Source organism: Coregonus lavaretus (genome assembly GCF_964263955.1).
Source record: "Coregonus lavaretus genome assembly, chromosome: 8".
Taxonomy (NCBI): Eukaryota; Metazoa; Chordata; class Actinopteri; order Salmoniformes; family Salmonidae; genus Coregonus; species Coregonus lavaretus.
The window spans coordinates 13,326,905-13,353,007 of NC_139995.1; the positions used below are offsets into that span (position 1 = coordinate 13,326,905).

General features: G+C 44.4%; 2 protein-coding genes across 2 annotated transcripts in view; both read right to left on the bottom strand.

Moving 5' to 3' along the window:
• The window catches only part of kaznb (kazrin, periplakin interacting protein b), a gene marked incomplete at its 5' end in the record, with an annotated part of 125,205 nt that extends 124,786 nt beyond the window's left edge, over positions 1-419 (bottom strand). Inside the window, 1 exon segment of the mRNA XM_084167022.1 lies at positions 344-419. Coding sequence (XP_084023148.1) covers positions 344-419 — 76 coding nt within the window.
• A 7,988-nt stretch (positions 420-8,407) lies between these two features.
• Positions 8,408-22,406, bottom strand: prdm2b (PR domain containing 2, with ZNF domain b). Its single transcript, XM_084168027.1, has 4 exons — positions 22,320-22,406; positions 19,990-20,103; positions 10,649-15,270; positions 8,408-10,462 (listed from the first exon to the last, which is right to left on the bottom strand). Exons 2-4 carry the CDS (start codon positions 20,006-20,008, stop codon positions 10,445-10,447), a joined length of 4,659 nt encoding a protein of 1,552 aa, XP_084024153.1. The 5' UTR covers positions 20,009-20,103; positions 22,320-22,406; the 3' UTR covers positions 8,408-10,444.
• Positions 22,407-26,103: the final 3,697 nt, after the last annotated feature.

The following is a 26,103-nucleotide window of genomic DNA, read 5'->3' on the forward strand; positions in this document are numbered from 1 at the left end:
CAAAACATCCTGCAATCATTTGTGCACCTTACACTCAGACTACCTAAAGCCCGTTTGCAGACCACTGCAATTTCCCTTAATAGCAACCTACAGTACATAGAAACACCACTTTACTCCAAAGAGACTAGTGCAACAGTAATCCCATGAGATCTCAGCCTCCCTCTATCTGAAACAGTCTCTCCAAGCACCAGCTTAATTAAGATTGCAGGGAAAGCCTGGAGATCCGTTAAAATTGACAAGCAGAGCAGGCTTGTTAACGATCTGATCTGGGAGTGATCTCCAGGCAGCCGATGGGGGATAAAACACTGACATGTTTAACAATGGCGTATGTTTGGTTACTCACTAGCCTGCATGAGCTGTCCCTGACGTCCAAACACCTGGGAGAAGGTGGCAGGGCTGCAGGTGAGGGTGTCCTCCATGGCTGTCCCACTGGCCCACGCTGTGCACACGAGGGGGATGAAGGTCAGAAACACTGCGTCACGACGAGGCAGAGAGAGAGAGGAGAGAAAGAGAGAGAAAGAAAGAAAGGGAGAGAGGCTTGTTGAGGGCTTCCCAAGTCCGGAGCGTGAGCTGTCCTTGAGTCTGGAGAGAGCGAGTTGACTGCCCTCCACTGGACCAGTCCTACTGCTAGTACTGATGCCGCCAGAGAGAAACACAGCCCACCTCTCACACCGACACGAGCAGAGCTTCTCCCTTCACAGATAGAGAGGGGGTGTGCCAGCAAGCGTGAGTGTGTGAGTGTGTGTGTTAGAATGAGAGAGTGCTGGAGTGTTAGAGGAAGCAGCAAAGAGAGCCCTGAGTGCAGCTGGTCCAGTAGTGCTGTGATCTTGCTCTATGTCTGTGCAAGGCTGACAGCAGGTTGTGTAGCTGAAGGCAGAGAGCAGAGCAGAGACAGGCTGGTGTCTCCAGCAGGTGAAAGTCACAACTCCCTCCCTCTCTCTCTTCCTCCCTGGGTGTAGGCAGTAGGCAGGAGCCTCTGTACTCTGGCCATGGGTGGTGGAAAGACGATTGTTGTTCTCTGATCTGTTGAGTATGCCCCCTTTCTCCCCTCCCTTCCTCAATCCTCCCCTCTTTACAGCCCTCATTTGCTGTGCTTCGGCAATAACATCTCTCGCCCCCCCCCCCATGCAAACCCCCTCTATCGGTCTTAGAGCCGGAGCTGCTGCTGAGAAACGGATTTCTGCAACCTTAGCTCTTCATTTCTCCCTGGTGCTGGAAAAAGGGATGAGGGAGAAAGAGGTTGCATACAAGTATGAATTCTATATTTGTCACCTAAGGCTTCACCTTCAAAAAACTCAACCGAAAACAAACTGAAAACGAGCAAGTAGCTTACTTGAAACCATTCTAAATGTATTACATTTTAGTCATTTAGCAGACGCTCTTCTCCAGAGCGACTTACAGTTAGTGAGTGCATACATTTTTCATACTGGCCTCGCATGGGAATCGAACCCACAACCCTGGCGTTGCAAGCGCCATGCTCTACCAACTGAGCTACAGGAGGCCCTGTATTACACTATGTTACATGTAGTGTGTAAACAAACTGCTCTGCTGTTGCATTTGACAAATTGCACTTAATGAGATGAGTGCCAATGATTATACCCATCTGAAAACACATAAATGTCCACCTGTTGAAATGAAGGGAATATCCAATTCAATTGAGAGAATATTACCTCAGATCCTGAGGCACCTTGAAGCGTACAGTGCCCATTATTTATGTAGGTGTTGGCATGGAAACCTCCACCCTCAGACAAATGATGACACTATTATTCCTATACAATTATGGCACAGAACCCATATTGCTCTCAGTGAGTCCACCTCTCTTTCTCTGTTCTGTTCAGGTCCTGAACCTTCTGCAGGATGTCAGCCATCTCCTCCGATTAATAGGCTATTTCCCTGTTAGCAAAACGTTCCTAGGAAGCCCATTGTCACTGAGACCTCTCTCACACTGCTGTGCTGTTAACAGTGTACACAGAGGGGACCTGGCCATAGAACTCACATCCTCCTTTTTAAAATGTTTTAAAAAAGGAAACGTTAGAACAGGACACTCCAACAGTGGGAGATCAGCTCTCGACTGGCTGGCTAAAGCAGGTGGCTCTGCAGGTTAAAAAAAGATCTGGCCATAAACGTTAGCTTGTCATGTAAATAATTAGCCAATAGGCATACACATTACTGTCTGCAGGTGAATATTCAGCCAATCTAAGACATTCAAGTAGGTGAACAGTTAACCTCATACACACAAGTGTAGGTAACTGAAAAGTACCCTTATCTCACAAACACTCATGCAGATGAACAGAGGCAAATAGATTGTATAGGGCCAGATATAAACTGAGTCTCTGGTACAGGCTCAGCTGTTGCATGACATGAGCAATGACAACAGACACAGAGAAGATGGCTCCTCACTGAAATCTCTGCCTAACTCAGAGTGATGCCCGTTGGAATTCATTATTCATCCCCTCTCGAACTTCGTTGGCTTTAATGCCATTCTCTTTGAACAGGAATTCAGGACTGGGAAGGCTTTTTTAGGACACAGAAGGCTGTGTGCTGTGATGTGTGAGCAGCAGCAGTCATGCCCCTCCCACAGAGCTCGCTGACACGTTCTATAGAGACGACAGACTACCATGCTCCTCAGGGTTTAAGAGCAGCTGAGTGTTTGGAACAATGGAGGTTACAGAGCAATGGGGCTTACAACACCGCAGAAATTGCACCCCTTTAGAAACAGGATAGGTTCCTGTCTAAATTCACCAACGATGAATACTGTGGTCTTATGGTGTTATGTACATCTGGTTATGCTGAATTTGCGTGGTACTTTATATCTGCAGCATTAGTACTTTCTAAATCTGCCTGCTTTCCTCTGTATCATAGTTTATTTAGTGCTTCCTGCAAGCCTGGTACAGAGCTGCATGGGATTGCATTTTTATGAATCCGGCTGAGGCCCTGTACACAGCAATCAGGAGTGCAGTGATATTTCATTCTGACAGCTGGGGCATGGCGCAGCGCTCCTCTCCACACACACACGCTGCAGAGCACCCATAAACAACAACACCGACCCACAGGGGAACCATAAACCAAACCACCATGGCACCAGGGGGAAGATAAACACGTCGCACCATCCCACTGAATAAAGACCCTCTCAAATCAAATTCACACATTACATTCAATTCCTCATTCATCTATAGACCTTATAGCTCCACACACCTATCTAGTGAAACATTCATTAGAGGAGTTCTTCTCCTAAAGACATTCCAAGTCTCCTGTGACTAGTACGGTTTAATGCTGCTGTTGCAGCTCGTCTAGTGAGTGGGCTTGATCAATCAAAAATCTAATCAAATCCTAGCCCATTAATGCGTGTGAGAGAGTGTGACAGATGGGCCTTGGACAAAATGAATTTCAGCACAGGCCAGAATCTGACTCTAAGCGTATTCATGGCAACGCAGCATCAATGTGATGGAGATGCAACAGCATTCCATCCAGTAAGCTACCCTGCTTTATTTGCCAGTACAAGACAGGTGTTGTATTTCACTGTGAATGAGACTTTGTCCATGGTATGATACAGATCTAAAAAGACAGTGAAAGACTGAATAGAATGTTCTCCAAGAACAATATGGTACCAATAATATTGCTATCCTTATTTAAATCAAACAGAGGGAGGGTGTAGTAGAAACTCACATAGTGGCATAATATATAAGCCCTGTGGACTACAGCGAGTGTAGTCTCTCTGATGACTGACAGCAGCAATAATGGAAAAGACAGGCAGGATTGATGAAGTGAGAGAATCGCCGCCATGTCCAACATCAGCACCAAAGTTTACACCTCTAAATAAATGTATTCAGGGTTCATGTCAGATGAATGCACTCCATCACTGGTGAAGTTTAGACTGCATGCTGTAAAAACCTGAAAACAAAGCTCACAATTCGCATTTGAAATATGAAAAATACATACAGCAAAGCACAATTGGTATTTGGAGGACATATTGTAAATATAGTGTAATTTAATGGCAGATGGTAAACATTTATATTTTACTTTAAAGCTTTTACTGTAGTACTGAAATCTATTATTAACTCTCTGACCTCTGTTCATATTGATGTCTAACTGTTGTGTTGCTGTTATAGCACCAGTCTCAGATGTCTCAAGGTCACTGTCCTGGCCATCACCTTGATTTTCTGATGAGGTCATTTCCTGGTCAAGCTGCACTGGAACAATACAGCTCCTGGAACAAAGATAGCGATTCCACTGTCAGAATACATCTGATGCAATTTGTATGCAGTGCTCATAACTTTCAAGTAGAACATTCACAGTGACTCTTCAGCAGTTTGCATACTGATAGGTGACTCAGGACTAATTTGCACACAGGCCATTGTTGTTCATGAGGCTGACTGGAAAGTGTAAAGGCTCTATTGCCTGTCACAGAACAGGACTTTCACAAGGTATCACCCAAGCAGAGGAACGAGGCGAGGGCTGTACGCATGAGATGACTCACATGTCAAACTTACTGACAAGTGTGCTGCTCTCAAAATAGACTCAAATCACAGGAACCAGGAAGCCTGCCATGGTTCTCTGACAGTCTATATATACTTAGGGAAAAGTAATAGAACTTTTGATACACCTTGATTACTGTATCTATCTAAACTTTTTTTTTTTAAAGAGAGCCTTTCAGTTGGGCGCAACTTGTCAATGCCAAGATAAGCCTAGCTTCAATGGGCACCCAGAATATTACATTATGTACTCTGTCAAGGGTAGACTAGGGAATAAATAAACAGAGCTTTTGGCATTCTGAGCACATCCCGATTCCAGCAGCAATGCCTCAGGTAATATTCTGGCTCTACAGCAAACAAATAATAATGATAGACTACAGCTTAAGCATTACAGCAAGATAGTTCATCTAGAGGGGGCTGATCATGCTTCAAACAACTTTTGTTCTTTAATGAAGAAATGAATATATATTCTTCGGCATGACGAGAAGATAAGGCAGGATAAAGGATTGGCCCACCTGCTTGTCATATTGCACGTAATGTATTTAGATCAGATGAAAGACCATCAAAGTCAGAGACGTTCTAATGGCACATTCTCCTTGGGATGACCGCTCTCCCATCTTACTGAAGTAGTGTCATCAATCCGCTTGTCATGCTGTAGTCTTACCTATATACAGTGCATTCAGAAAGTATTCAGACGCCTTCCCTTTTTCCACATTTTGTTACGTTACAGCCTTATTCTAAAATTGATTAAATAAAACATTTCCCCTCATCAATCTACACACAATACCCCATAATGACATAAAGCGAAAACATGTTTTTAGACATTTTTGCTAATTTATAAAAAATAAAAAAACTGAAATACCTTATTTACATAGGTATTCAGACCCTTTGCTATGAGACTCGAAATTGAGCTCAGGTGCATCCTGTTTCCATTGATCATCCTTGAGATGTTTCTACAATTTGATTGGAGTCCACCTGTGGTAAATTCAATTGATTGGACATGATTTGGAAAGGCACACAGAGTAAAAACCAAGCCATGAGGTTGAAGGAATTGTCCGTAGAGCTCCATGATGGAAGAACACGGTGGCCTCCATCATTCTTAAATGAAAGAAGTTTGGAACCACCAATACTCTTCCTAGAGCTGGCCGCAAAGCCAAACTGAGCAATCTGGGGAGAAGGGCCTTGGTCAGGGAGGTGACCAAGAACCTGATGGTCACTCTGATAGAGCTCCAGAGTTCCTCTGTGGAGATGGGAGAACCTTCCAGAAGGACAACCATCTCTGCAGCAATCTACCAATCAGGCCTTTATGGTAGAGTGGCCAGACGGAAGCCACTCTTCAGTAAAAGGCACATGACAGCCCGCTTGGAGTTTGCCAAAAGGCACCTAAAGGACTCTCAGACCATGAAAAACAAGATTCTCTGGTCTGATGAAACCAAGATTGAACTCTTTGCCCTAAATTCCAAGCGTCACGTCTGGAGGAAACCTGGCACCATCCCTACGGTGAAGCATGGTGGTGGCAGTATCATGCTGTGGGGATGTTTTTCAGCAGCAGGGTCTGGGAGACTAGTTACGATCAAGGGAAAGATGAACGGCGCAAAGTACAGAGAGATCCTTGATGAAAACCTGCTCCAGAGTACTCAGGATCTCAGACTGGGGGCGAACGTTCACCTTCCAACAGGATAACGACCCTAAGCACACAGCAGGAGTGGCTTCGGGACAAGTCTCTGAATGTCCTTGAGTGGCCCAGCCAGAGCCCGGACTTGAACCCGATCGAACATCTCTGGCGAGACCTGAGAATAGCTGTGCAGCAACGCTCCCCATCCAACCTGACAGAGCTTGAGAGGAATGGGAGAAACTCCCCAAAAACAGGTGTGCCAAGCTTGTAGCGTCATACCCAAGAACACTTATGGCTGTAATCGCTGCCAAAGGTGCTTCAACAAGGTACTGAGTAAAGGGTCTGAATACCTATGTAAATGTGATATTTCAGTTTATTTTAATTTGCCAAAAATGTCTAAAAACCTGTTTTTGCTTTGTCATTATGGGGTATTGTGTGTACAGTCGTGGTCAAAAGTTTTGAGAATGACACAAGTATTGGTCTTCACAAAGTTTGCTGCTTCAGTGTTTTTAGATATTTTTGTCAGATGTTACTAAGGTATACTGAAGTATAATTACAAGCATTCCATAAGTGTCAAAGGCTTTTATTGACAATTACATTAAGTTTATGCAAAGAGTCAATATTTGCAGTGTTGACCCTTCTTTTTCAAGACCTCTGCAATCCGCCCTGGCATGCTGTCAATTAACTTCTGGGCCACATCCTGACTGATGGCAGCCCATTCTTGCATAATCAATGCTTGGAGTTTGTCAGAATTTGTGGGTTTTTGTTTGTCCACCCGCCTCTTGAGGATTGACCACAAGTTCTCAATGGGATTAAGGTCTGGGGAGTTTCCTGGCCATGGACCCAAAATGTCGATGTTTTGTTCCCCGAGCCACTTAGTTATCACTTTTGCCTTATGGCAAGGTGCTCCATCATGCTGGAGAAGGCGTTGTTCGTCACCAAACTGTTCTTGGATGATTGAGAGAAGTTGCTCTCGGAGGATGTGTTGGTACCATTTTTTATTCATGGCTGTGTTCTTAGGCAAAAATGTGAGTGAGCCCACTCCCTTGGCTGAGAAGCAACCCCACACATGAATGGTCTCAGGATGCTTTACTGTTGGCATGACACAGGACTGATGGTAGCGCTCACCTTGTCTTCTCCGGACAAGGTGTTTTCCGGATGCCCCAAACAATCGGAAAGGGGATTCATCAGAGAAAATGACTTTACCCCAGTCCTCAGCAGTCAAATCCCTGTACCTTTTGCAGAATATCAGTCTGTCCCTGATGTTTTTTCCTGGAGAGAAGTAGCTTCCTTGCTGCCCTTCTTGACACCAGGCCATCCTCCAAAAGTCTTCGTCTCACTGTGCGTGTAGATGCACTCACACCTGCCTGCTGCCATTCCTGAGCAAGCTCTGCACTGGTGGTGTCCCGATCCCGCAGCTGAATCAACTTTAGGAGACGGTCCTGGCGCTTGCTGGACTTTCTTGGGTGCCCTGTTGCCTTCTTCACAACAATTGAACCTCGCTCCTTGAAGTTCTTGATGATCCGATAAATGGTTGATTTAGGTGCAATCTTACTAGCAGCAACATCCTTGCCTGTGAAGCACTTTTTGTGCAAAGCAATGATGACGGCACGTGTTTCCTTGCAGGTAACCATGGTTAACAGAGGAAGAACAATGATTTCAAGCACCACCCTCCTTTTAAAGCTTCCAGTCTGTTATTCTAACTCAATCAGCATGACAGAGTGATCTCCAGCCTTGTCCTCGTCAACACTCTCACCTGTGTTAACGAGAGAATCACTGACATGATGGCAGCTGGTCCTTTTGTGGCAGGGCTGAAATGCAGTGGAAATGTTTTTGGGGGATTAAGTTCATTTTCATGGCAAAGAGGGACTTTGCAATTAATTGCAATTCATCTGATCACTCTTCATTACATTCTGGAGTATATGCAAATTGCCATTATCAAAACTGAGGCAGCAGACTTTGTGAAAATTAGTATTTGTGTCATTCTCATAACTTTTGACCACGACTGTAGATTGATGAGGAAAACAACTGAATAAGGCTGTAACGTAACAAAATGTAAAGGTCAAGGGGTCTGAATACTTTCCGAATGCACTGTATATATAAGTAGTGTATCAGTGTGTCTGAAATAGACTGCATTGCAGTCAGACTGCATAATTACTGATCGACATATCACTATGCATCCCAAATACTCACCACCTTATGATCAAGATTAGCAAATCTGTGCCTCAACTGGCTCAAACAGATGCCCGAAAGTACGATGACTAAAGTTAAAAAGGACATAACCAAAACATATTAAATCATACATGGCAGCACACAGACGCCAAATTGAAAAAGGCTTTAATATATCAATTAGAACAATATGTTTTACATAATGATGTCAACAGGGATATGTCTTTGTTCATTCATCCTCAAACATATATTAGAAGATTCTCCATTAATTTCACTCCGAAGAGAATTATCAGGAATACCGATGCAGGAAGGCAACGGAAATATGATAAATTAGCTTTCTAATATATATAGTTCAATTACAGTTTTTTTCAAACATGCTACAAGCACTTGAGTCGTATCCCACTCTTCTACCTCAGCTGTAAAAGGCAGATGGTCCAGAAGGAGCAACAGTGGAGTGAACATTGTAAACAGGGAGAGATGGGAGAATCCCTCTACATAGCAGATCATGGGGTAGATAGAGACTAATCATAATCAAAGTACAATACTTTGTCAAAGTATGTTATAACATGTAACAGGCCTACATGTAGATCCCATTAAAGAAGATACACTACCTCCCAGCCACCCTTGACTTTAGGTACAGAAATAACCAGCAATCCAATTACCTTACTGTGGCATGTTAACCGCTGCAAGGAACATTAGAACTGAAGCAACTTTTCAATGCCATCCTTATTACTGGGTGGCTACTGCTCTCCACATCTACAGCCAGGACAATTTTCAAACCTTTTCTAATATTTCCGAACATCATCATGGTGGAACATTTTGGCAATCCTCCACTCATGATTATCGCTGCTACATATTTCAGATTAATGCATTTGATTACATCATACAGATGAAATCAAGTCTTGGGAACAATACAAACATGCTAATCTATAGGGAGTCTTAAATGAGGGCAATATTCCAATGACTACATTTCAAAGACTTTCTGAGGCAACCCAGTTTCAGTCATATGCAATAGAAATGTCAACATCCCATTCTTCACATTTAAACCCACATAATTTAAGGATTCATACCGATCAAATCAAAACAGTTTGGCAGATGTTCTTTTTAAAGTGCTTTCAGACAAGACGGGACTACTTATAACTATGTATGACATCAAAATGTGAGCCTCTGAGAAATCCACAATGTCAATAAACTGGATAAGTGGCAGTGTTTCTTCCCCATCCCTTCTCAGGGAACTAACTGTCAGAGGTGTACGGATGCATTGTTCTAGTTGTGGCAGGGTGCCCTACTGGTACACCTCTGATAAGCAAAATAAGGAAAACATGCCAGAGAGAAAACAGACATCTCAAACTTTGAGATCAAGGGGCAAACGGTTGTCAGCCCACACATACGGTACAAGCCTACCCATACGCACATTTGAACACATATACACACACTCTTGGGACACGCCGTTTCTGACAACCTATTTCTACAGTTGAAAACAGTTCCGTTTTATCTTGGCTTCCCAAACAAAAATTAAAAAATCTGCTTAAAAGAGATATTCTACAATGTATTCTCAACGGAACATTACATATTAATTTACATTAAAGTAGGTGCAGGACTTAACATGGGACACACAGACGAGGGACAAGGGCTCTTTCTAGTTATACTGGATTCAGCACATGCATTAAGAGACTGTTGAATCCTCCGACATCTCAACGACCAAACAAGGGAAACATGAAAACGGAGGGAAAGAAACACCAGACCAGTTTTGTGAACGGATATAAATGATTGCCATTTGCAATATCAGCTTTTAACCGTTACGGAACCCCAATATCAATGTTACGAGTCAAGTTATGACTTACAATATATATTTATATATATATTATATTTATTCATTGTCATTAACAGTCTGTTAATCGTTACTTTTTTGTCTCAGGCTCATTTCACAGAGAGTGATGTAGAGACAGGTGCCCCTCCCTCTGTTCAGCCAACACAGCGTGTGATGTGATGTGATGGGAGCAGAGTTCACGTTGTCCTTTAACTGAGCCAGCCCACCTCCAGATCCTCCTGTCTGTCCGTCTCTCTGCCTGTCTGTTTGTCAGAGTGTTGGGAAGGCCAGAGTTTCTCCTCAGAGGTGAGCCAGCACAGAGTCATCCTCCTAGCCAGGGACTTCTTAATCCTCAGAATCCACATTGCCCTACCTGGTTCATTTCAGCAAGTACTCCTGGAAGACACGAGACAACACATCAAGATATCAACAAGTATCAACTACAGTTATACATACGTCTTCTCTACCTTGAAGTGCAACACAGAACCTGATTAATAGAACCACGTTGTGTTGAAAGTATGAATGAATTAGGTAATAATTCTACATGGGCTGAGACTGGACACTGTTTGAAAGTAACATTACCTGGGTCTCTTTAGCCTCCTGGCTGGAGAGGTCCTCTGTTTTCACCTCCACAGGAGCTGCAGTGTTGGCCATCTGTAGGCTCCGGGTCACCGGCCCAACAGCTCTCTCCCTCGCTCGCAGAGAGAACCGTTCCCCTTCTTTCTTAGGCGGCACCTGAGACTGCTGCTGTGGGGGTGATTTCACCTCTGCTCCCTTCTTGGGTTGCACTTCCTTGCCCATGCGTTGCTTTGTCTGAGCTGCTGGCCGCAGTGCAGAGTCACTGGGAGTCTCGGAGGGCAACGGGGTGGGGGGTAAAGATTGAACTTTGCCTTTTTTACTTTTCTTGCTGAGAGAAACTGTGGCAGCTGGGAAAGAGGCTGGCCTCTTGGTGCACACCTGTGTGGCAGCCGTCTTTCCTTTACCCACCGGTGGTGGGGCCTCAGCCTCCGCAGGGACAGGTCCAGAGTTGCGAGCCCGGGTTTTGCTAAGCGTTTTGGGAACCGGCTCTGGCTGCTGGATCTCAGAGTCTGTGGTTCTCCTTCGAAGGCTCATGTTTTTGTCTACAGCTGGTGTTGCCTCTGCTGCTGCTCCCTTTTTGGCCTTTTTAGAGACAGGCTTCATGGGGCAGCTGCCTGCTATATGTTTACTGAGGCTGGCAGGGTAGGTGAACTCTCGGCTGCAGTGAGGGCATACGTGGATCTCCTGCTCTTGTGGCGTCTCCTCTTTAACCTGGCTAGGGGCCTTGTTAGCAGTAGCAGCAGTCTCATTCCTCTGAGTTACGGCCTTCTGGACCAGCTGGTTCTTCTTCTTACCGAGGGAACTCATCTTGGTTTTGCCAGGAGGTTCTTGGTTGAAGTTGAGCCTCTTGGGTTGGCCCATTCTGCGGAAGGCGTTGTGCCCTGCGTTGGCAGCAGAGGCAGGCGACAGAGCTCCGTTCTGAGGCTTCACTATCTGTCTGAGAGGGATGGGGTTCTTCTTGGGAGTGTACCGCCTCTTATCACTGGCGTTGGCACAGGCTAGTATGTGCTTGTGCAGCTCGGGCATGTTGTCGAAGCTCTTGCCGCACTTGGTGCAGCGGATGGCAGTGCTGAATGTCTGGGGGATGTTGTGTGTAGTGAAGTTGGTGGCCGAGGCCACCGAGCCTGCAGCCGTGCGGTTGTGGTAGGGGAAGGGGGGTGGCTTGAAACTGGGGTAGTGTTGATTAATGCCCAGGCGTACATCTGGGCCTTTAGGCTTGCCTCCCTCAGAGGCCATGATCTTTATAGTAGTGTACAGCTCTTCAGTTGGGTCCTCCAGTCCATCCTCTTCATGCTTCCCATTAGTATCAGGCTGCTCCTCTTTCTTCACATCGGAGACCCCCTGGGAGGAGGCAACTTCAGCAGAGGACTCAGGCCCTATGGCTGTGGTTGAGGACGGGTTACTCTCCTCTTTGGCCCTGGCTGGGTCTGTGTAGTTCTGTGGCCTCGGCTTGCCGCTCTCCACCGCTGTGTGTGTGCACGGCTGGCTGGGATGCAGGTCCTTCTGGTGCTGCTGGAGGTTGCAGAGGAAGGCAAACTCCTTAGAGCAGACGGAGCAGACAAAGATGCGTCCCACGCCGTGGAGGGCCGTGCGGTGCTCCAGCAGAGCCGGGGCGTTCCCGAACAGCTGCACACAGAACTCACACTTGTAGGGCCACTCAGCGGCGTGCTCTAGGATGTGCCGACTGAGCTCTTTGATGGAACGGAAGGGGTCCTCACACACATTACACACAAATGTCTTACTGAAGGGCTCTGGCTCCGATCCCTCTTCCTCCTCTTCCGACAACGACGAGTCAGCAGCAGCAGACAGAGGTGAAGACCCTGTGCCACTAGGAGAAAGGACTAAGTCAGCCAGCTGATCATTGTGCTGGGGCTCCCCTTTAATCACAGTGCTAGAGAGTGATGGTGGTGAGACCACTGGTGGAGCTGGGATATCTGATATGGCAGCAGGCGAGGTCGACGAGGCAGAGAGGAGGGATTCTGTTACGGATGATAAAACAGGGAGTTCAGAGCATTGGGATTTCTCCTGTCCCTCAGTAATAATCGGTTCCAGGTCTTGATTAATTTGGACATCCACCGAACTTTGGTTCCCAATCCTTGCAGGTTTCGATTGTGTTGAGGACTGACTCAGAGCGACAGCATCAGATACAGAGGAGGGCTCTGTAGAGGGGCTTGATATAGCTTCCCTGGTAAGGGGATCTGTATTGTGGGTGGAGTCTATTGGCTTAGTGATATGTTCCTCATCTCTATAACTGTTACTTACTGCAGCTAACATTGTCTCTGCTGTGGTAGAGTTCGATATGCAAACTGGCTCATCCTCACCATGGTCGATGGATCTGGGGGACATTTTGGGGGAGAGGACAGGGAGAGAGCTGAGCGTAGGGCAGTCTGGTGAGGGCATGGTGGGTAGGACAGGGGGAGGTGGCGTTGGAGAGGTCAGACTGGAGCCGCAAGGGGAGGAGGGATTCATAGTGACAGGCGTTAGAGAGGGGGGAGAGGGATGGGCTGATTCAGAGGGCAGATTGGAAGAGGGACTGTGAGAAGCGGTGCCTGTACCACTGCCTGAAGTATACTGAGAATCTGGGCTTCCCAAGGGAGAAGAGCCCTCCTCTTCTGCTGGGTTTAAGCCAGCATACTCATTCATCAACACTTTCTCTAGCATGCTGGTGTTAGGCTTCTTCTTCTTGGTGGGGGGCTGTGCCGGAGATGGACTTCCCTTAGACTCTGGCTCCGCTGTACTCTTCCGACTCATGCTTAAATCCAGCACTGCCTCCCCGGGCGTCTTGCTGAAGCTGTCACTCCTCTTGCTGATGCCGCTGGACAGGTCCAAGGGATGCTGATTACACGAGTTCCCTCCGGTCCGAGAGGCAGGCCAGCTGCACCCATCCTTCCCGCTGGGACTCACAGTATCCCTCTCCTCCTTGCTGGACAGACTCCAGGCAGGGGACATGCCCAGGCTCTCCAGATTTGGCACTTTGAGGGTGTACGACGAGACCCCCGCCTCGCTCTTACAGCCGTCTGCTTTCAGCGCAGGGCTGCACTGTGGAGATGAGGAGGGGGAAGCTGTTCTTCTCTTAAACCTGCCTGAGGCTGCAGGCAGCGATGTAACGGAGAGAGGGGGAGCTAATCTGTGCCTCTCTGCTATCAGGGTGATGGTGGGTTTCTGATTGTCTGTCTGGGTCTGGAGGAGCTGTTTGAGCTTAGGAGACAGATAAACCGTTTTCTCCTTTTGAAATGCTAATGAGTCTGAGGACTGAGGGAAGACACTTCCCACCAACAAGGCGGATGAGGAAGACGAGGAGGCGGAAGAGGACCCAGTTTCAGACTCCATTTTAAGACTGGGCATGAGCGGGGGTGTCGACGTTCTCCTTTTCGTCATGGGCTGGCTGAGATTCGAGACCTGCTTCACAGCACATGTCCTGGTGTCCACTTTGAGAGCCTGACTGATCTGATTGGGGCTGATCATCACTGCATCGAGACCAAACAGTGCTGCAGAACTGGAGTCCACTTCGATCACCTCACAGCCGCTGACTGAACTAGTGGACAGGATCTTGCCGTCGATGTACAGGCTGAGATTCTCTGAGATGTTATTGGATATGTCGACCATGTACTCCTCTCGGTCCCCCTCATCCTCAGTGTCTGCACTGGGCACATAGACGAGGGGTGGGCTGGCGCTAGGGGACTGTTCAGGCAGATGATGCTGCTGCTGCTGGGATGGGCTTTCCTGCAGCAGCATGCCTTTCCTGCGGACACCCTTGGGCAGTAAGTGGCGCTCGTGGATTCTGCGCTGGTGTCTGCGCATGTTGGTATGAGTGCCGAAAGCCTTATTACAGTACTTGCAAGGATGAAGCTCCTTTGTCTCACCATTCTCATCCACGATAAAGGGCCGGTCACTCTCAGCCGCAGGGTCCTTCCTCACAACCTCAAGGCTCTGCATAGGTCCTCCAGGGACAGGGGAGCCCCTGACCACATAGTGGCCACCAGCCTGCCCCAGAGGAGTGAGTAAAGTAGCAGTCCCAGCTAGTGAGCCAGGCCTTTGGCCTTTGTTCTTTGGCCCGTTCTCATGCCTCCGCTCGTGGCGCCGACGCCCCACCTGCGAGCCGAAGGACTTGCCACAGTAGCGGCATTTGAATGTGTGTGTTTGCTGGTTTGCAGTGGCATGGATGTGTGTGTGGCGCTCTAGGCCCTGTTTGGTGGAGAAATGGCGCTCGCAGTGCTGGCAGGGATGGGACTCCTCTCCGTGGGGGTCACCTTCCAGGTCAGGGTCGGGGTCAGGGTCTGCCTCTGGTTCAGGCCTTGATAGGGATGAGGCAGTCTCAGTGTCATGCTGAAGGCTCCCAGGCCCCTCCTCAACTGGGCTGCTATGGCTTAGTGGCAGATCAGGCTGCTCAATCTTCTCCTCCGGCTCAGCTTCAGTAGCAGACTGAGCACGCTGTAGTGTCAGCGACGGCGGCTGCTGCAGATCCCCTAGGTCTTCCTCTTCATCACCCTCCTCCTCTTCCCCTCTCATTGCTGCTGAGATGAACTGGGCTTGAGAGAGGCCGTTACTCCCCATGGGGGAGCTCTCCCGAGTCCCCTTGGAAGGCCCTGTTGATGTGGAGAGTCTCTCGTCCTCGTCATTTGGACCTACAACAGCAGAACGACAGAGTTACAGTTACATCATTTAATTTAAATGTAACAACAACAAAAAAATTGAAATACATGAATAACAGGACTTAACTAGCTTATACCTAGGGCTGCTGCGGGCATACGCATATTAGAGTTTATGCATATGAGCCCAAGCCTGAAAAAAACCCTGAATTAAAATGATGATTGTGTCATTATACAATACATAGCCTACAGCATATTACGCATGGCTGAAAAACATAAAACTGATTTAAGATGTCTTTGGTACATAATTGGTCTAACCTATACTCCAAAATTAAACAAATTTAGCACTGGGTAGCTGCAGGAACAGGGTTGGAGAGCCCATGGCATACAGTGGGGAGAACAAGTATTTGATACACTGCCGATTTTGCAGGTTTTCCTACTTACAAAGCATGTAGAGGTCTGTAATTTTTAATAATAGGTACACTTCAACTGTGAGAGACGGAATCTAAAACAAAAATCCATAAAATCACATTGTATGATTTTTAAGTAATTAATTTGCGTTTTATTGCATGACATAAGTATTTGATATATCAGAAAAGCAGAACTTAATATTTGGTACAGAAACCTTTGTTTGCAATTACAGAGATCATACGTTTCCTGTAGGTCTTGACCAGGTTTGCACACACTGCAGCAGGGATTTTGGCCCACTCCTCCATACAGACCCTTCAGGTTTCGGGGCTGTCGCTGGGCAATACGGACTTTCAGCTCCCTCCAAAGATTTTCTATTGGGTTCAGGTCTGGAGACTGGCTAGGCAACTCCAGGACCTTGAGATGCTTCTTACGGAGCCACTCCTTAGTTGCCCTGGCTGTGTGTTTTGGGTCGTTGTCATGCTGGAAGACCCAGCCACGACCCATCTTCAATGCTCTTACTGAGGGAAGGAGGTTGTTGGCCAAGATCTCGCGATACATGGCCCCATCCATCCTCCCCTCAATACGGTGCAGTCGTCCTGTCCCCTTTGCGAAAAGCATCCCCAAAGAATGATGTTTCCACCTCTATGCTTCACGGTTGGGATGGTGTTCTTGGGGTTGTACTTATCCTTCTTCTTCCTCCAAACACGGCGAGTGGAGTTTAGACCAAAAAGCTATATTTTTGTCTCATCAGACCACATGACCTTCTCCCATTCCTCCTCTGGATCATCCAGATGGTCATTGGCAAATTTCAGACGGGCATGGACATGTGCTGGCTTGAGCAGGGGGACCTTGCGTGCGCTGCAGGATTATAATCCATGACGGTGTAGTGTGTTACTAATGGTTTTCTTTGAGATTGTGGTCCCAGCTCTCTTCAGGTCATTGACCAGGTCCTGCTGTGTAGTTCTGGGCTGATCCCTCACCTTCCTCATGATCATTGATGCCCCATGAGGTGAGATCTTGCATGGAGCCCCAGACCGAGGGTGATTGACCGTCATCTTGAACTTCTTCCATTTTCTAATAATTGCGCCAACAGTTGTTGCCTTCTCACCAAGCTGCTTGCCTATTGTCCTGTAGCCCATCCCAGCCTTGTGCAGATCTACAATTTTATCCCTGATGTCCTTACACAGCTCTCTGGTCTTGGCCATTGTGGAGAGGTTGGAGTCTGTTTGATTGAGTGTGTGGACAGGTGTCTTTTATACAGGTAACGAGTTCAAACAGGTGCAGTTAATACAGGTAGAACAGGAGAACAGGAGGGCTTCTTAAAGAAAAACTAACAGGTCTGTGAGAGCCGGAATTCTTACTGGTTGGTAGGTGATCAAATACTTATGTCATGCAATAAAATGCAAATTAATTACTAAAAAATCATACAATGTGATTTTCTGGATTTTTGTTTTAGATTCTGTCTCTCACATTTGAAGTGTACCTATGATAAAAAATTATAGACCTCTACATGCTTTGTAAGTAGGAAAACCTGCAAAATTGGCAGTGTATCAAATACTTGTTCTCCCCACTGTCCATAGTTTGGGCGGAATATCACCTGTTGCGTAGGGAGAGCATGCTCCTCAAACAGTGGTTGTGGCGAGTGAAATAAGTGTTCTTATATTTATTTCTCAGCTGCTCATTCTAAGCACATGCTCCGCTATAAAACCGAAGGAGCCTTCCGGGCATCATTGAAAAAACTGACCACCGGGAAAGCGTGAGGCCACCATTCACTGTTCCAGTGCATAGGGAAAAACTCCCTAGAAAGGCAGGAACCTAGGAAGAAACCTAGAGAGGAACCAGGCTCTGAGGGGTGGCCAGTCCTCTTCTGGCTGTGCCGGGTGGAGATTATAAGAGTACAGTTGAAGTCGGAAGTTTACATACACCTTAGCCAAATACATTTAAACTCAGTTTTTCACAATTCATGACATTTTATCCTAGTAAAAATTCCCTGTCTTAGGTCAGTTAGGATCACCACTTTATTTTAAGAATGTGAAATGTCAGAAAATAATATTTATTTCAGCTTTTATTTATGTCTTCACATTCCCAGTTGGTCAGAAGTTTTAGTATTTGGTAGTATTGCCTTTAAATTGTTTAACTTGGGTCAAACGTTTCGGGTAGCCTTCCACAAGCTTCCCACAATAAGTTGGGTGAATTTTGTCCCGTTCCTCCTGACAGAGCTGGTGTAACTGAGTCAGGTTTGTAAGCCTCCTTGCTCGCACACGCTTTTTCAGTTCTGCCCACACATTTTCTATAGGATTGAGGTCAGGGCTTTGTGATGGCCACTCCAATACCTTGACTTTGTTGTCCTTAAGCCATTTTGCCACAACTTTGGAAGTATGCTTGGGGTCATTGTCCATTTGGAAGACCCATTTGCGACCAAGCTTTAACTTCCTGACTGATGTCTTGAGATGTTGCTTCAATATATCCACATCATTTTCCTTCCTCATGATGCCATTTATTTTGTGAAGTGCACCAGTCCCTCCTGCAGCAAAACACCCCCACAGCATGATTCTGCCACCCCCGTGCTTCACAGTTGGGATGATGTTGTTCTTCGGCTTGCAAGCACCCCCCCCCCCCCCCCCCCCCCCCCCCTTTCCTCCAAACATAACGATGGTCATTATGGCCAAACAGTTCTATTTTTGTTTCATCAGACCATCGGACATTTCTCCAAAAAGTACAATCATTGTCCCCATGTGCAGTTGCAAACGTAAGTTTGGCTTTTTTATGGCGGTTTTGGAGCAGTGGCTACTTCCTTGCTGAGCGGCCTTTCAGGTATATATAGGACTCATTTTACTGTGGATATAGATACTTTGGTACTTGTTTCCTCCCGCACCAAAGTACATTCATTTCTAGGAGACAGAACGCATCTCCTTCCTGAGCGGTATGACAACTGCGTGGTCCCCTGGTGTTTATACTTGCATACTATTGTTTGTACAGATGAACGTGGTACCTTCAGGCGTTTGGAAATTGCTCCCAAGGATGAACCAGACTTGTGGAGGTCTACAATTTTTCTTCTGAGGTCTGATTTCTTTTGATTTTCCTACGATGTCAAGCAAAGAGTCACTGAGTTTGAAGGTAGGCCTTGAAATACATCCACAGGTACATCTCCAATTGACTCAAATGATGTCAATTAGTCTATCAGAAGCTTCTAAAGCCATGACGTAATTTTCTGGAATTTTCCAAGCTGTTTAAAGGCACAGTCCACTTAGTGTATGTAAACGTCTGACCCACTGGAATTGTGATACAGTGAATTATAAGTGAAATAATCTGTCTGTAAACAATTGTTGGAAAAATAACTTGTGTCATGCACAAAGTAGATATCCTAACCGACTTGTCAAAACTATAGTTTGTTAACAAGACATTTGTGGAGTGGTTGAAAAACGAGTTTTAATGACTCCAACCTAAGTGTATGTAAACTTCCGACTTCAACTGTACATATGACATGTAATTTTTCTCCTGCCCCTGCCCATTTGATAATGGACCATTCTAAATAGAAACACATTTGCCATATTAGTAAAGACAAGATTAAATTGAGAATAGTCTGATGGGCGAAAATATGATCACTTGATGAGAGAACAGCTATGCAGCCTGATGCAAGGAACAGAGCAAACCTTTTTAGCGAATTTCTCAAATCATCAATAGCCTATAGTCGCATCATGCAGCCCATATATGTTTTGATTTATAATGCATTCTAAGGTTTGTATCATTCACAACTAAAGTTGCCAAGTAACTCTAAACCTAGCATATAGGAACTTTTTTAAATGATCACTTTTTACGCTCAACATAGCCACTTCATATGCACACCTGCTTCATTTTATTCAGGTAAGTTCAATTATATTCTTCTTACTATAAAATCATATAATATAAAATAATGTCATGGGACTTACAAGCATATCTTGTCAGCTAAATGAACAAGCCTACAGCCTATGGCATGGAGCATAGCCAGATAACAGTTGGCCAACTCATTTCTGTTCTTATAAAATACATTTTCCTCATATCATAATGTTTCTTTAGTCCTGACTAAAATAAATAATGGATTTATTGTGATGGTGTATATTACATTGATTTATTCAACTTGTTAAATGTAGATGTTCCAAAGGCGCGCATCAGCTGCTTGAACACGTGGAGGCCTGGATATGCTAAACTTGTTTATGTTAATTAACGGTAAATTACCGTAACACCGGCAGTCTTTTGCATGACAATAATTGGCTGACAAAATGTCATAACCACCATAGCCCTAGTTACACCTGAACTGACTCCCCAAATTACACAAATATCCATAATAATGGGACAACTACTAACCTTCCTCTGTGTCCCACATCTCTCTGACAATAGGTTTGGTTACGCCTGTTTGCTTGGGCCCACGGAATGCACCCAAACCAGCCTGTCTGGCTCTCTCCAACAGCTTTCTTCTGGCTATGGGGGAAAGCACACACCAACCAACAAACATTAGCTAAACTCAAATAAACCATTTCACACCAAAGCAATACTGGTAAGATGTGGAATTTAGTTCTTTCAAATGTTGACATTGGACTACTTCTATGTAAGTAAATCCACTATTAGAAAGGATATTTTCAGATGAGTGAACATCTAGCGGGGGAAGTGTACTAATTCACTTTCACACCTCAACTCACAACTGTGCTGCGTATTGGTTGGCACTTAAAACTACATGGAATTACAAACTCATAACATTAAAATGTGGCTAACAGAAAGCAAAGCAAGATATGACTGCTGAACAGGATCTGAAAAATTTAGGTCAAGTACCACGTGTGCTTATGTAAAATTCTCTTTGAATATTAACAATGTTTTTTTTTACAACCAGCCGCAGGTTAAAAGGTCAGTTAAGCATCCAATACAATTAAATTAAATTACTTTTAACAGCCTTGATGCCCTCATTCTGAATATTTCAAGAATAAATACATAATGAAAACAAAAATGTTTAGAGAATTATGGAATGGCTCATCATTGCGGTATTTATGCCCATAGGCAGGAGACCATTTTGAGTTTTAATCTCAGCCTGCCTGGGCTAGCACCCAGTCATCACTGGAGTTGCTGTGACAAGAAGGTAATCTGGCCTGGTCTACAAAGCCTGATTCATGCCACAGAAACACATGCTACAGCTCAGTCATCTGACCAGCATGGTCAAATACATTCTGTAAAATACAGATATGCTAATATAATTTATCATAGAGGGATTGCAGATGAATGACAAGCAGACTCAATCTCAATATTACAGAATTCAGAATGTTGAGACTTCTAACAACAACTCACTGAGTCAATAAATCATACTGCAAATTCAAAAAAGACAAGGGTTGCATGCATAGGCCTACACCACAAACTTAAAAATCATATAGACCTACAGTAGCTACTGTGGATATACCACCAACAGTTACACTTTCCTTCATATTGAAAGATAAACACTAGGCCAATTACATGGAGAAATAATTCTCAAATTCTATGTATTTCATTCTAGCAGCTAGCCTAAATCAAAAGATAATTATGAAAAATGCAACTCAATCTGAAGGTGTAGTATTGTTGAGAAAGGAAGGGTGGGACTTCAGAGCTTGTGCAACTGCATTCATCCAGGGCCTAGTCTGCACTACCTCAACTTTGCATTGGTTTTAGCTGATTAGCTAGTGCAGCTAGCTACCCTCCACAGGCCAAATGAAAATAGAGCTCACACTTACCTAGGGAAATGAACAAAATAGATAAACGTTCAGCTAAGTAGTCTTGGTTACATCGAAAAAACTAAAACAAAGGGTGTTTATTTTCAGGGCAGGCATATATTCCTAGCGATGGCACCAACAGAATTGATAATTTATCCAGCTAGCTAGCTAGCAGTGGGTAGCTGACTAGATGTAGCTAACGTTAAGGGTTTACAACACATCTATGACACATACCTTAAGTTATCAACCATAGCTACTTTTTCCCTTTATCACAACGGCACCTGTTTTGATCAGTTAGCCATTTGCTGAACACAAAGCCAGCGCTTGCCATCTTCCCTGCACGGGTTGTCTGGCACGTCCGGGCTTGACCTAGCCTGCTAGCTACCTGAACTGGATTGACAGCTCCGATCGAAACAAACAGATCAGACTATGAAATCCATAACCTGCAAGCATTGTAACAGAACTAACTAGCTGGATACCTTTTAAATGTAGGTAAGTAGCTAATGTAATCAACGGATCAGATAACGTGGCTCGCAACTGAGTTGTAAATCTGGAAAGGTCGCGTCATATAAAACGACATGACGAGCCAGCCATTGCACTGAGTTAGCTAGCTAACTTATTTAGCTGACTAGCTAATGTTGACAGTGGCGTACTGTCTGTGTTGTTACATAATAGCTACCAATTTAGCTGCAATCACACTATTTTATACGAAGTAACAGTAACATAAAAGTAGCGAACTTTTTGAGATTGAAAGTTTGGAAGGAAAATTGACTGCACCAACACCTCGCTACAGTTAGCTAAGCTAGCTAGTTAGCATGCTATCAATAATTAAACTTTGAATGGGCGTAAATACAATTTTCTTCGACTGCTGCTACCCACTGCGAACTATCGTGTCGAATAGTTTGGTAAATAATGTCCTGCAAAATCTAAGACAGGATTTTTGTATTTTAGGGGTGTACGCCTTACCTCGCTTTGCCCTGGGTGAATTTTTCTTGCTCAGACTGCTGCCTCTTTCTTCCTCTAATGCAGCTGTTATCTCAGGGTTGTCTTCCCCATTGTACCACACTAGCAGCTCATCCCCTGGCCCAATTGGCTGTTACAAGGAAAGATGAGAGTGGGAACCAATCAGTGACAAGTTTGTTGAAAGACAGGACGAAATATTTTGGCCCCTGTTGTGTCTGTCAAGTCAGAGTCCAACAACAGGAATGTTAGGTCTTGACATTTTGGTAGCTAAGGTAGTTGGGTGGCAAACTGTACTTTAAAATGTAATTCCTTTTATGTTAATTATTTATTAGCCTACCCAGGTATACCAGAGACAACATAAAAATGTAAAATTTTCATGAATTATAGAAAGAGCCACTTAAAATGGTAAAGACCAAAAGGTTGTAATTCTCTCATTTGGCTTTAAAGCAGCAATCAGCAGATGAAACACTAACAAAGCTTTTCCCCGTCCCCGCCCCTGTTTTCAGTAAAAAGCTGAGGGTTGGGGCTGGACAAATGTAACCACTCTCAAATTCATAGACAGAGCTATGGATGCAAGGACTAACCATCCATGACATCAAATGATAGTTTTAACCATGATTGAGGCTATATAGTATTTGGATCACAACAAGCTTATATTTTCGGTTCTGATGGGATACGACAGCTAAACTAAAAGCTCATGAGGCATTTAGAAGTTATATTCTTCAAGAATCAATGGGTACATATTATTAATTTATTAGTCAAAAAATGGATGTAGCAACTGCTGATTGCCCCTTTAATAAGAATAACCCCCAAACAAACTTGATCTAAATAGCCAATACGCTATACTCACATTAGAGCTGGGACGATAAACCGAAAATGATCGACACTGACCATACAGATCACTCATCGCAGGCATTTTGCTGATATCGTTCATTACAATACGTAGCCTATACTAGAGAAATGTTAAGTTTGAAATGTAATAATTTTGCTTATATGGGTGATAGTTAATGGGACAATTGATGGCTACAACCATCAAACTAGTAGTAGTAGTTTAAAGGATAATTTTCTTAAACTATGGTGCACATTAATGTCTATTTATTGTTATCGCATCAATTCAAGCAATTTACCGAGATAGGGATTTTTGTCCATATTGCCCCGCTCTAATTCACATGCCTAAATAGCAAACCATCCCATCACTCTGCTTTAGTGATCAACTGAATGAGAATAACATTTTACCAGTGAGACTAAATGTCTAACTTACCCGTAACACTTTGTAGTAAATGGCTCGGTTTATCTCCATGGGGAAAAGGTTCTGTTCTTGAGTGGAGTTTGCCCAGTTTACATACCATAGCCAGTTCCCCTTCATGGGGTCTGTGGCATCCACACACATCCAGCCCCTGGCGGGAAAATACACCTACAGAGGACAGTTTGGTTATCTAGCCGATAATCTTAAAAATGTATGTATGAAAATGGACAACAGTGTATATATATAATAGGGAGGGTGTGCTGTGCCTGTAATGTGTACAACCTAAATGTGTGTTAAGGTAGATCTGAGGCTATCACTCTATCCTCTGCTGCTCACCTCCCACATGTAAACATTGCTGGACACCTGGGACCTCTTTTTCTTCTCTCATACAAACGGGCCGAACCTCTTGCCTTTAGGGATGAACCAAGAGGCCCAGACACCTGGGGAAAAGAGTGGAATGAAATTCCAAAATTCACCATGCAATATAGAGAAGCTTTCGGCTTCAAAACATTTGTTAAGGTGTGCCGATTCTGTGAGGCAAGCCAGGACAGGCTGGAGATGCTTATTTTTCTTGAGTTGAAAGCCTTCATAATGTACTCTGCTTCCACTGCCAGATCTAGTTCATCCTCTCCCTTGTGATCACTTGTCGTTACTGTATGGTCATCAGTATCAGGAGCTCCACCAGCCCCTAGGGCCCTGTGTTTAGGTTGATCATTTAACATGACCTGGATTTTAACCTTTATTTAAAGCTTTTTCATCAAACTTTCCCCTTTTTCTTTTTATGTCAGATGGTTTAGCACCATCCTCAGACAACTGCTTTCATTTTTGGTGTAATTATCATTTCTGGAAAAAGGTTCAAATAAAGGTTAAAATCCAGGTCATGTGACATTATCAACCAAAACACAGGGCCCTAGACCACACCAGCGAACACCACAGAGTCAGAAACCACACAGCCACTCACTGCTTATCGTAAGATGTACTGCTGCTAGTTGAATTTTACAACTAACAAATGATCATTGATCACTTATCTATACAACTGAAAGTTAGAACAAACCCAAAATGTGAAGTTAGAACAAACCCAAAGCAGCTAATTTTCAACTCACCAATGCGACTTTGATCAACAGCAGAGGGGCTTAGTCTCATGCTGTCGGGCAAGCTCTTCCACACATGGTGCGGAATGTCAGCAAGTGTTTCCTTTGTCCCTCCAGGAACAACCATGGTCACCTAGAATATAACACATCCTCATGTCTCAAACAGACCAACACCCTGACCAAAACATTTTTTTAACTCTCACACCGGGAACACTAAAACTCATGTACAGAATGGGCATAAATGTATTGCCTTCTTTTGCTCAGGTAAGACTCCGCAATGGTCTGGCACTTTCGGCAGGCTGTGCTCACATGGGATCTAAAGGGGAGGCAGCACAGGAGACATGGTAGGACAATAGCATTGAGGCAGAATGCCAATGCCACATGCCGGCAGAATCACTGTACTGATTATCAAGGGGATAGCTATCATTACTACTCAACTATAATTATGTGTGCATGACACTAAAATGTAAAGATTAACTGCCCCTGTATTAACAACAATAAGGTGTAGTATATGATCTGCCAACACCACACAGATCTGCATGTTTGTGCAATCAAGTTGTTCTTATTACAACAAGCTTGAGGAGAAATATCATTTTGTAAGAAGTTGTATTTGTTTCTCATGATGGATAACTTATCAGGAAAGGAGTGGGGATTCTAAGGCAAACTGTCCTGGCTGTCACTGGTTCCAAATAACACACTCTCCTTTATGTAGGCTTTCCACCAGCTGTGACTGAAGTGACATGGTTTTCTTCATCTGTGACAAAGTCCTACACAAAGCAGATTACATGCCGACCAGGCCAATTTTTTCAAGCTTGCAGACATGCAAGCATGCATATATTTGAGATTATAGGATGAATTCAGTGTAATAACTCATTTTTGTAATAGAGATTATTTTATATAGCCTGAAATAGTGATCAACTCAAATAAATTAATCCTATCTCAAAGATGCAAGATAATGTGCAGTGTTCAGTAGACTATATATAGGCTGCACCTCATGTAGAATATAGGGTAGGGTAGGCTATAAGGACTTAAGGCCTATTGAATTAATAAATACAAATAAATAAAACATTCCACTGAGGATAATTTTATAGTTACAACGAAGAGAGACTGGCCTACTGCCCATCGGATAAACGATTATTTATCCAGAACATTCCTACACTGTTCACAAATCAATTAGACCTACAAGCAATATAAGCACGATCAATTTAAGGGTTGGTGCTTAAAAAACGCATATAGGCCAATATTGTTATCGTTTACATTTTACATTTTAGTCATTTAGCAGACGCTCTTATGGATATAAGGACGTTTCCAAATTCTTAGTTCATAAATAAAATAAATCAGAATATGCCATAGCCTGAAGTATAATGACGCATGATTTTTATTTATTTTTAAAAGGCTATTTGCAGTGGGCAAAAAAAAGCATACTGCTAAAAATATTGCCTTAATTTAA